The 12,500-nt window shown below is 41.8% G+C and overlaps 1 protein-coding gene across 4 annotated transcripts in view; it reads left to right on the top strand.

Moving 5' to 3' along the window:
- The window catches only part of LOC137993502 (centrosome-associated protein 350-like), a 65,865-nt gene that overhangs the window by 51,779 nt on the left and 1,586 nt on the right, over positions 1–12,500 (top strand). For all 4 annotated transcript variants that reach the window (XM_068839411.1, XM_068839409.1, XM_068839408.1 and 1 more), the window contains exons 35-38: positions 1,353–1,564; positions 2,316–2,777; positions 7,907–8,064; positions 9,214–12,500. The exon at positions 9,214–12,500 is cut by the window's right edge and continues 1,586 nt beyond it. In XM_068839411.1, the coding sequence (XP_068695512.1) occupies positions 1,353–1,564; positions 2,316–2,777; positions 7,907–8,064; positions 9,214–12,500 (4,119 nt within the window). The remainder of the gene's footprint in view (positions 1–1,352; positions 1,565–2,315; positions 2,778–7,906; positions 8,065–9,213) is intronic.

Raw genomic sequence — 12,500 nt, 5'->3', positions numbered from 1 at the left:
TAATATCTACGTCGGTGAAGATCGACGAAAACATCACCTCAAAATATAGCTTTGCACTATCTAAAGGCTGGGACACACCTCTTCGTTTAATATCTACGTCGGTGAAGATCGACGAAAACATCACCTTAAAATATAGCTTTGCACTGTCTAAAGGGCGGGACACACTAGGCAACAAGCAATTTGTTCCGTGTGTACTACTTGTCGTCCTAACAACGACGCGAATTTACCAAATTTAAGGTTGTCTAGAAAACGTGAGACCCGACGAAACATTTTTGATTTTCTTCCCAAACAACCATACCGTTCATACCAATTTTATTCCTACAATATTGATACACACTTTCCATTCCGAGCGACTTGGAGTTATCAGGAAATTCGTGCAACAACGGGAAATAATATATTTAGACAACGTTCTCTTTGGCGTCGTCGGCGCGTCGTCCCGCCGTCCTCGCGTGAGCTTGCTATTGAGTGCGAGTCCGTGGTGACCATAGGTCCGCACAGCGTGCACAGGATTAATTCTGTGTAGTTTCAAATGCAGCAGAGAGGCAGAGCGAACTGGGATATTTCTTGTCGAAATCCAGACTGGCTGTGTAACCAAAAGTATAGAGGAAAGCGTTACCCACGATTTTATCGCCGATGGCACAATTTTTGTTATTTGCAACACAAGATCAAAGCTGTAGTTTTCTCCGAAATAGTTTTTTGTTTTTAGGTGATTTATAATTTTTTTGGTACCCCCTTAATGAAATTGATCTTGTTTTCTTCCAAAATGTAGTTGGATATGACATTTTTCCGCTTTGTTATTATTTTTGTAGCGTCGGAACTCGGGTGCGTCAGTTATTGATTTACTTCTGTGAAGGGCGCAGAACATTCACGGCCTTCCAATCGTGTTCCAATCCTGGTAATTTTTAAGGACACCCCTTTTGATTCTCTTCCCGGTAAAGGTCATACTCGATACAGAAAGAATAATTAGAGAGATTTTTAACCACCTTTACGCAAACAACGGGTGTTTCCATATATTTGTGAAACTATATTTAATTTTAACTTGCTTCTGTACTGTTCAGTACTGCTAACTATGAGGAGTAATTTTGTAGAAGTTAAAAACAAGTTACATCAATGAATTCCTTAGTGTTTCTAATTCTTGGCAAGCAAAAGGCTTTCGTTTGCCGATAATAGCACAAGCCAATCTTATATCGGTATTTCTCAAATTTCGTTTGTTGTGAATATATTCGAGAATGAATGAAATGACAATGTGATGTGAAAAAACGTTATTGATGAAGGCCGGGCATAATTAGAAATTAAGTTTTTCATTTTTTATAGATGGTTTCGTTCATTGATTGTTTACGCTCTTGTCACAGATACTTAACACTGCGAGAGCAAAAGCTTATGAAACGGAGGAAGGAGGCCGAGAATTTACTAGAAGACAAGAAAAAGCTGCTAGAGTGGGAAAAACGTCTCGACCAAGAGGAAACGTTGGTGCGAAATCTGCTGAACGAGGCATTGAAACTTGAGAGCTCAAGAAAGAAAGGAAGAGTGTCAAGCCTGACAAGCGAAGAGGAGGAGCACAAAGGTAAGGAAACGAAACGATGTACATCATGAAAATAACGGTGAGAATGCTTCGGTTTGGTAGCATTCTCTGGGGGTAAATGCGAGTTAGAGAGGGTTGCAAACATGAACCAAGCAGAGGCCGCGGAGCACGTTTAAAAGTGTGGGTTGGGGGGGGGGGGTCGAGCTAGGTTTTGGTATGGATCACGGAAGTGATAGGGGGAGGGGGGAGAGATTTAGGAGGAAACAATACCGTAGGAAAAAAGTGGGGGGGGGGGGGGGTGGGGCGCTATAGCCCCTCAGCTCCTCGCTCTCCGCGGCCCCTGCCAGGGTTCTTACTGAGGCCAGTTACAATCGACGCAAACGTGCCAGTCGTGGCGCAGAACAGATGGCGCGTAAAAATGCCTGCACCTAAAGGAGCTGTGTGTCACGAAATTTAGCCAAATTCAGCGACTGGGAACTGGCAACCAAATCATGCAAAACACTGAAGGAACATTTGAATAAAACAGCAAATACAAAAGGGAGGCAGGGATTGGCAAAATTCAAGAAGATTAAAATGCATTGCAATCATGGTTTTTAAAAACTGTTCAGCCTAACAGTTTTTCAAAGTTGTCTTTGTTGTTTGTCACTTAAATTATGAAGGCTCGACAGACATTTTGTGGTCACAAAGCTTTCGGTAGTGTTATTTGAAAGTAATACAAAATGAACGGCAATGCCTTGACACTGTCGTGTTTAGAAAGCGGCCTATTGATAATTCCGTTCCTGTTTGTTTTTAGATCGTAGCTTCCGCGCGTCTGGTGCTAGCTTTTCAGTGTCAGGATCCCCCTCGAGTCGAACAAGCGGCAAAATACGATCCACGCAAGGCACCGAAACCATCAGCGAATCCATCGAAGTTTCCCGCTCAAACGGTCACGAACGCAGCGCCAGTGAAAGGTCAGTCCCCGAGGATATAATTATCTCCGCACGTGACAAGTCACTTGACTCGGGAAAGTCACGCGACAGCTCTATACCGGAAGTGGAAATGAAGACTCGTTCCCAGGAGACTTCCATACCCGAGGAAATCCCTGAGGAATATGTCAACGACACGTTCGAGTCGTTAGATAGCTCTTTAACGCCTACGCACTCCACCCCTCTGCGGAAGGATTTGCTCGTCCAGAGAGATATTTCTCAGTCTCCTAGTGCGAGTCGCAGATCTTCTAATGATGGTAGCAAAAGCGAGGAAGAAGCTTCTATGACTGGTGAGTTAGGAACTGCAGGTTGTATGTTTAGTTCTTGTATCTTTTTTAGTTTGCATCCTTCGGGAGGAAAGCGTTGTAAACCTTAAAGTGTACCTAACCCGAGATCTCACAAATTAATGTCTATTTTTCCTTTTATTACTCGTAATTTCCAAAGAAAACGGTCACATTTTCCATGGCCGAACGAATGGTATCCATGGTTTTATTCCTGCGACGACACAACAAACTGTTTCTATTCCAATTTGCAAAGAGGTTTTCAATTTCAAACGGTGTGTAGGTGTGATATCGTTAAGGAAACGTACCCCTCACTAACTTGACGTATAAAAAGCGACGTTTCGAAAAAAGGTATGCAAATTGCGCCTAATAAGAGCCTGTAAGTGGCAATCTTAAAAAGGTCGGTAATTGTAAGAGTTTGAAAAGTGGATATTTTAAAAACCCAGTAAAGTGATAACTAAAGCAACCAGCAGCAATTTCAAGGAGACTTGAAAGGGGCAATTGTAAAGAATTCTTAAAATTTCAATTAAGAAGGATTTGGAAAAAGCAGTGTTAAGAAACTCTTAATACGGTTGATATCTTTTTTATACCCGAACATAAATTGTCTGGGTTCCTGAAGAGCCTTAATTCAACCCAGTCAAAATGGTTTTGAGTAGTAGGCAGGATGGCTTGATTAATAGGCATATGGCCCTAGGTTGCTTTGTAGTGGGGGAGGGGAGGGGGGATTCCGGGGCACGCTTCCCTGAAATATTTTGAAAATTCGGCTTCAAATGGTTGTATCTGGTGCATTTTAGGGGTAAACTCAGCCCCTCTTTGTAAGCTTGCAGATAACACCACTCAAGAGCTTTTTCTCTCAAATGCCTGTTATTTTCCACCAGTAGCTTTATTCAGAAAGTGTGAACATGCAGTTTGATACAACCGCAACCATTTACAGTCGACAATAGTAAGTTACTAGTCAAAATAATGCAAACTAAGTCCTTATGAAATGGACAATTTTACATCACTCTTCAAATCCCCAGAAATACATTGTATAAATGCAAAACTATAGGTTTCTAAGTCGACATACCAGATATCTTACGAAAGAATTTAGAAATTCTCGGCCGGGAGAAGCAGTGGAATCTTCACAAGCTCGTTTAGACGCCATCTTATTTCTGCAAGAACTTTGACTGCTGACCGTTCATGTGGCTCATTTTCTCACGTCATGTTCAAGGCTTCCTAGGTCCCAGTAATCTCCCCTTTTCAGCATGCAAGAGTCACCAAGAGAAACGTGATTTTTTTTGACAGCGTGTTTGCTTGGCACGTGACTGTCAAAATTTTATCCAAAGGCTGTTTTCTTTGAGTGCAAGTTTAGGTTCGCTATAATTCACGTTCAAGACTGACCGATTGGACCTCAGAGGGTTGGATCGAGGATAAGATGACGTCAAAAGCTCACAAGCTTAAAATTGCAGTGTGTAAACGCAGCTTATTATACATGCAAAACGCGAGTTTAAAAGTCTGACGGTTCGAAACTCCCGTGGTGCTGATTAATTTAGGCGCGTACACACGCAATGCATTTTTAAACTGGTGAGTCTTTGACGTCATCTTATCGTCGATCCAGCTGTCTCAAGATTTGAAAGTTAGTAATGGCGGACCATTACTTGGGAAAATTTCAGCCAAAATAAACAGGTGTCTTTTTGAAATGAAGGCTTAAACTTCGGTTACTTGGTGTTCAGTTAACATAGTTTTGAAATACAAAGAAAAAGTAGAATTGATTTTTGGTCATAGTAGCACTTTAATTAGAAGTTGTTTTGATTGTCATGCATTTAATGTCTTCTGTTGTAGATTTCGCTGACAATTATTGCGGCCTTTGAAGAAAGTTTATGTGCTATTATCTTTTAACGTTCGGTCTGTAATTTTCTAGAAAGTCACTGTCTCATTTGCGACATATAAGAGCTTTCACGGAAGCTCTACACACTTTCATGGAATGGTCGTTTTCACGAGTACTTTAAACGGTATTTTCATTTTTGTTGTGGTTATATATCTTTTAATTTTTTTTTCAATCGACACGAAACACGAATGAGTTTCTGCATCTTTTTCCATTACAAAAATTTAAAGCTTGTCCGTGGGTGTAACAATCTCTCATTTAAATAGAATTTATATGATCGGGAATATCGATGAACTCATTTCCGCAGAGAGAGAATTTGAATTTCAAGATCTTCAGCAATTACAGCCCTACACGCACACCTATATTGAACACTTATTTTCCTCTTTCCTTTGCTGGTGAGAAAAAGATGACTTATTATTGTTTCAAGTGACCTTTTTTTTTTAATTCAAGCGTTTTCTTTTCTTGTTCAGTTTAATGAAATTCGTGCTGTGATATGTTAGCGCCCGAAAAGAGAGTTGCTATAGGATTTTCATTCGCCTTGAAAAATGCATTGAATATTGTGACTCTTTCGTAACGCCGTTCTTCCCGACGAATGACCGAACAGCGGTTTTTCCGTGATATTTCTTCGTTCGACGTGAGTGTCCGCAAAGCCCAGCTTTTTCCCTCACGCAACGGATAATTTCGAACTGGACTGTGAAGAAGAAGCATGGTCCCGAAATACCGGAAGTATTGGAGTACAAATAGTGAGTTTCCTGTTTCAAAGTAATAATTATGAGAAGAAGAATTTGTCTTTCTTTGGTAATGGTAGAGGACGTTCTTCTAGTGAAATGGTCTTATCGAGTTCCCTTTCAGGTAACATGGCAAGCGTAAAGTTTCGTAATCGAATTTTGCTCTCTCTTTAGTATATCACGTGATTATTCAAGCTTGAAGTGAAAGCCGAATTCGTTGTACTGTTGTTTGGAAGTTTGTCATGAAATACCTTAATCTAAAGTATGAGGAAAATCTCGTGTCTTTTGTAAACTCGGTTTTTGGTTTCTCGTGAAAGGTTATTCATAATTAGAATACGGTGCTTCTTTTGTAAACTATGGTTGATGGTGCGATGCAACTTTCGTGATCATTTCTTAAATGTCATCCTCCTCACGGAGCAAAGAAGTTGTCTCAACTAAGAGGGAAGCACGCAGGAAAAAGCAATGGCAACTTAGATTTCGCTGTTTCACTAAGAGATTGCCAGGAACATGATAAGAGAAAGTATACATTGTATTTTAGGGGATCCTCTGGCCATCGTTAAGTTGGCTTTGATTTTTAGATAATTAATGCTAGTCACATTGACCGCTGCACTTACAAAAATCAACTTTTAACGCTTTCACATATGCCCCCGCCAGACTTCTACCCACGACCTCAGTGTCAGTACCCAGATCTCCTGCAAGTGAATCATCTGGTCGAGTTTCTTAATAGTAATAGACTGCGAGCAGTCTCTCTTTTGCTCTAAAATCGTTGAAATGAACACTTCGAAGTGGCTGAAACTGCTGTGTTTGTAAGTTCTCTCTTTGGACATTTGGAGGTCGTCGTTTTGCAGAAGATGGCAAAGAAAGATATTCAAATGTAAAACGCACGTTCTGAGGCGATCGTTAAGGGCAATCGTTTTTGCTCATGATACCGATTGTTTTTTAGCGTCCTTATGCTCTTGGACGTTGTTGTTGAGTGAGTTCCCTGATGATGCTCTCGGGGACGCCGGGCCACCAGGGGTCACCACATTAAAGTGAGAAAAAATTCCTGATATGCATCGTGTCACATGAACCAGGGCCAAAAGAAAAAAAAACGTTATTGACAAACAAAAAGTTTTCATAATACCTGGGGAATTATTGTAATGGAGCCATGAAATATTTTGCGAAACGATCACCATTCTGCATCATAGTTAATAGAGGGGACTGGTTTTGAAGCGCCGCAAACATCAAAGGAGCAAACAAAGTTGCCAAGATTTGGGTTGGAAAATCCACGACCGTACACAATCCTTTGTTTTGCGCTCATACACTCTGCATGAATTACGTAACCAACACGTTTCTATTGGTTAGTTCCTCAGTACGGAGTAAACAACTATTGTGTTTTGTGCACGGTCAAGGCCAAAAAAAGAAAAACCTACAACAAAGAGGTTAACTATCAATAGAGTTATTTCAGTAGAGTTATGACTCACAGTTAGAGTTAACGACTGCCAAAATCCTGAATTGAGGATTTTGGACTGCCAAAATCCTGAATTCAAGATTTTGGAAGTTCAAAATCTTGAGGTAAAAATTATCGGGAAAAATGCGCGACGTTTCGACCGAACTTCGGTCATTATCAATCTTAGAAGTGAAGATAAAATTTTGCATACATATAGATATAAAACTAAGAAGTAAAAGCACGTAAAGTATGAGAATGTACAAAAGGGGGTGTTAAAAACATGCAAGAATAAAAAAGGATTAAAACACTTTCGCACGAATTGAGTCTGACTGTACATTGAGGCTTGGTCTCAGTTCATTAATTAAAAACATTTCATAAATGAGACAGTCAAACTTGCTCTTGCACTCAAAATCTTGAATTCAGGATTTTGGCAGTTCAGGATTTTGGAAACTTAACTCTAACTCTACGACATAACTCTATGAAAATAACTCTAAGAATAGCTGCCCCTACAACAAAGAAATTTGTGGGGTTTCATAACCATTCCCTTCTATTAACTATGTCTGCATGGACTTGCACCTAACCTCGGTAGGCACATGTACCACACGTGGAAAGAAAATGTTTTCATTACCTTGACCGTCCGGCTTTACAATTAGGACTTTGAAAACTCTGAGTTCAGTAGGAGTATCATGTATGCGTGGGAGACTACAGAGAAAAGTCCATTATCTCGCTAACAGCTGTATCCATCGAATTTTGTTGAATTCAGCACGTTTTTTAAACTTAACGTGATTTATGTCTAAACGGGATCGAAGCTGTATAGATTTTGAGTAGTTTGGCGAAAAAAAAGCAGAACACGAACTTCCTACAGCTGTTTTCAAACTCTCCCTCGACCTGAATTTGTTAATTGTCAACTTCTGAAGGTGACACGCAAAAAGTAAACGTTAAGGCTAAAAAAGGTAGATTCCTCACTCAGAGTATCCGTTAACAAGTAATCATTCTGTGACTCCTCGCTCGAAACGTCAGCTTATGACTTTTGCCATTGTGGCTAACTGGTTACCTTTTTTCATTACACTTCGATGGGAAGTAATAATTTAAAATTGTTTGCTACCTTTTTGTGTAGAAACATCAGATCACAGTGATATTGAGTCACGAGTCCGTCGGTTGAGAGACCAACTGGAGCTGCGCAAGCGTGAGGTGAAGCGCTTGTATAATGAAAGAAAAAAGCAACGGAAGGCCATGCTGCGGGCTCAGGAAGCCAGCTTGAGGCAGGAACTGCAGGTTAGTATTCTTAAATGGGTGTAGCTGGCGAGTGAGCCGCAAAAAAAGTTTCAGGGTAAGGAGGTTTTGCCAGGCAGGACAATTTGAGACAAGGTTCTGAGAGTATACGGCAAATGGGAAGCAGATGGCTACGATAGCGTCTGTGTGTTCTATAAATTGTGGCTCCTACATCTACTGCTGATTTCGAAACCCCATAACCCACGGAAAGCTCATCAGGGTCGTAGCTACAGCTGAACGCCTAGTGTTTGTTTTTCTACTCAGTTATACCATATCCATTTACTTTAGTTCGTCTTGTTATCATTTAATATTTGTTAAGGAAGGTTTAATTAATTTGTCACTCTCCCTAGTTCTTTTCACTATTTCCAGAATTTTCTAGATTTTTCTAAGGTTTCTACTGTCGCAATTAAGCTCTCGCGCGTACTGTAACAGAGGCTCACGATAAAGGTTGCAAGTTTTATCAAGGTCGTAAACCCAAGCCACAATATTTAAGCTTACGAGTAATTACCAAAAGGGATTCTAGTTTCAGTGCAAGGAGTAGAACCGAGTTTTTACGGTGTTTGTAATCAAGGAAGGGAAGAAGAATAAATTTACAAGCAGCAGTTTGAAAACCGTTCTAAAGTCATTGGAACTATAAGGGTCTCCAACCAACATTAATGGGTGAAAGGAGATGTTTGCGAAAGTCACAACTACCTCAGCGATTTTATACTCCACTGCTTTGACCATGATTGTTTTTAGAGCACGGGAACCAAATTTAAGGTGAACGTTTTGTCACCACGATCAAAAATTTCAGTCTTAAAAACATCTCGCTGGAAACATATGTTTGGCTCTTTTAGTGGCTGCTGAAGCTTTGCATTTAAAATTATTATTACGCCAGATTCATATCAGATAGTTTTCATTCGATGGACATTATTTTTCCGCTCTGTAGTCACCCATTTTTGGTTAAGGTAAAACGTAATGTACGAAAATATTTCATCGTCTAGTCAGTGCCAAAGTCTGAATTTTATCCGCAAATCTTAATCTGTCTTTTTATCAGCTGTTATATTGTTTATGCAGCAATTTACCATAACATCTGTTTCTGCGCTGTTATGGTAACTAAAAACGGTACGTGCTGTAACGAGTTTATCATTGGGCATTTGTTTGCTCTACTAGGCCGTGGAAATGGTGATATGCAGGACGAAAGCTGAGCTCAATCGCCCTCAAACAGACTCCAAAAGACTTGAAACGGGCTCAGTAGATTTGAATTCCATGAACATCAAGGGTGATTCCAGTGAAGTTACCAACACCTCAACTCCCTCGCGTGAAATCAGATACAACCTTTCTCGGACCTCAGATACCAGTGGAAGTCGCAAGCTCACCCCCCCTGAAAAAGGCGTCTCTGTGTCCGTCAAGAGTGGATCAGCCGGAGCGAAAGGTTCAAGTATCGCGGATTTAGACTCCAGTGGTCGCAGTGATAAAACAATTTCCGATATGCCTAGCTTGAAACAGAAAGAAAAGGAAACTACTTCCTTTGAAAAGAGGCGGTCTCTCCCTAGAAGTGAGGACTCTGTAAATACGAATCTTGATCTCGACCTCAACGAGAGGTCGCAAAGTGGTTACGAACCCGTCACAACGACGGGACGACAGTCGGCGGAGAGTGAACAAATAAAAACTATCTCGGAAAAACTCGATACAGAACGAGAAATAGCAGACGAAGCGAAAACTGCCGAAGACTTGTCCATTAGTGAACCAAGCGTCGTACGAAGTGCATCCAAAACGTCTCAATCCGAACAGAAGTCTCAAAGCTCAAGCCAATCTGCTCTTCGGAGGCAAGTGTCGGGGAGCCATGAAAAAGGTTCGGTGAATATTTCGGATGAAGCTAAGACGGCAGAAGACACATCGGTGGGCGAGGATAGCGAATTTGTTTCAAAGACGAAACTCCCTCGCCCTGAAGCGTCTGTTCTCGACAGTGAACAGAAATCTGTAGCCGAAAAATCAGAGAATGACATATCAGAGCGGTCGAGTGTTGTTGGGACAAGAGAATCGGTTGTTTCCGGGGACTCTAAGTCTTCTCGCTTACTACGGTCTGCGTCGACAGAGAAGTCGCGCAGCTCCAGAACAGCGTATAGTTCGTCTTTTGAAAGCGTTCAAAGTGAGGAAAGCAAAACTGAGGACGATATTAGTGAACACATTAGTATCGTAGAAGACGCGAAAGGTAGCGAAGCTGAGTCTGGTAAACAAGATTATCAGCCTACAGGAGAACGTCAGTCGGTCAAATCTACGTCAAAAGGTGAAAATAAAAATTCCAAAGATATTTCCACAAAGGACGAAAATTCTGAATTTGAAGACATACTTCCTTCTGCTGGTAAAACAGTGTCTTTGTCTAAGGAAAACAGTATCGCGTCTCAGAGTGCCGAACGATCGTCGAGGAGCGAAAAAGAATCACTTAAATCCGGAATAAAAGAGAAACAGCTACCTTCATACAGCGTAGACGAACTCTCTGTTTTGGACCAAACGGATGAAGGGAAATCAGGAAATTTAATACCTCAAGCGTCCTACACCTCAGATTTTTATGCTTCGGGGAGTAATCATGACACAACCATTAGTGAACCAAGTCTGCTGGAAGGAGTGAGTGGGTATTTAAAGGAAGAAGGGTCGATTGAGAGAAGCAAGGAAAAGAATAAAAGGCCAACGTATTCTCAGACACGATCGGTTTCTTTAGAGCAGTCTACTGACGAGGAAAGCATTGCAGAAGAGCTTGATGCGCACGAAGATGTTAACAAATTTGATGATAAGGACGACCTTATTGAAGTGAGCGGGAAAAACGATTTTGAAACGCAAGGCCCCAAGCTGCAAACTATCAGCGAGGAAAGTAGGGTATCTGTTGGCGTTCCTGCTAAGACTGAAGAAAAGCTTCAACCTCGAGAAAAATACTCTGATGGGCAAACTGCGGATAGAATCGTTCACGACTTGTCAACGATGTTGTTGGCCGAGTCTGTGAGCTGCCTAACGAGTGTGATCGATAAGCGTCGTAAAACTACCGAAGACGTTCCGAAGACTCATGACGAGTCGGATAGTATTGATCAATTTGCGGCGAAAGCAGTCGAATATGTCAGCGATTCTGAGGAGGATGCACCAAGGAATGGCGAAAGTAACTTCATTAATAAAAACAAGGAACAAGGAACTTTGTTTAAGGACGAGGAAGAAGTGTTTCGATGGTTAGGGGAGGAGGAAGAGCCTGAAGCCGACATAATTTCACTGTCAGGAGGCGAGGAAGAGATTTCTGGACCGGACTTAAATACTACGGAACGGAGAGATTTGTTTCCAAGGTCGAGGACACAAAGAGATCTTGTTCCGTCTCATGGTGAGCAACGGCAGCAAGACCTGCATGTTGAGAAGAGAATTTCTGGGGAAGAAAGTAATTCTGTGATAAATAGACTCTCAGATGCATTGTTAATGGAAGCTGCATCACAAATGATTTCTATCATGAGGGCAAAGAAAGCTAAAATTGACGAAGTGCACGATGCACAACCTGCGGATTCAACTACCACCCCTAGGGAGACATCAGGAGACGAACTCCACTCGGGTGAGGGGAGCCCTCATTCTCCACCCATATCCAATCGATTTATGGCCGTACAGCGGTTTCCCGAAGGGGTATGCAAGTACATCGAGGAAAACGCGACACCTCCCGGGAGTCCGACGGACGAACGACGATCGTCTATCGATGAAAAGGAATTGGCAGAAAAGCTCGATCAGTTGCGACGATTACACGAACACCTTGACAGCGCTCGGGACAAGTTCGCTGATGATGGCGAACGCTTAGAATTTACAGTTCATACAAATACTCTAATTGAATTCCCGACAGAGGACGAAGACGAGGAAGAGGAGATTACAAGGCGCTCCAGCGCAGCGTCTTTCCTGTTTTCCGTTCCTCATCGCCCAAGTGAAGTTGGACAAATGGTGGCTTCTTCTTTATCGTTTTACTTTGAACGCAAGCAAAGAGGATTGCCGATCGACACGGCCTCGCCGCCTTTCGAAATCATTGGAGAAGACGAAGCTGACGACGACCTTGAAGCGAACAGTAAACGAGTCTATCGACGATTGGTGTTCGATTTGAGTGGGAATGTACTAAAAGAACTTTTATTCGAGGAGGTCCCGACGAATCGCCCTTCTTGGGTGAAAACAAAATCGCGACATAAACGCCGATTGCATCGCGGATTACAGCCGTTAGTACTCGAAAGCGATTACGTTCCAGTTGTGGAACAGGAAGTGTTAAATTTGATGGGGTTAGGAGAATCGAGACCTTCCGTAGACAGTGTTCGCCGCAAAACGCCACTTAAGGCAGGAAAAAAGGATTTCGTAGACGCCATCTTAATTCAGGAGCTTCGCGAAGAGGAGCCGCTGTGGATTGATTACGATGATGACGAGCTTGCGGTCAAGTTTCAAGTGGCGGACGCCAT

This window comes from Montipora foliosa, chromosome 2 (genome assembly GCF_036669935.1).
Source record: "Montipora foliosa isolate CH-2021 chromosome 2, ASM3666993v2, whole genome shotgun sequence".
Lineage (NCBI taxonomy): Eukaryota > Metazoa > Cnidaria > Anthozoa > Scleractinia > Acroporidae > Montipora > Montipora foliosa.
The sequence above is the reverse complement of the archived record's forward strand: the minus strand, read 5'-3'. Positions and strand labels throughout refer to the sequence as shown.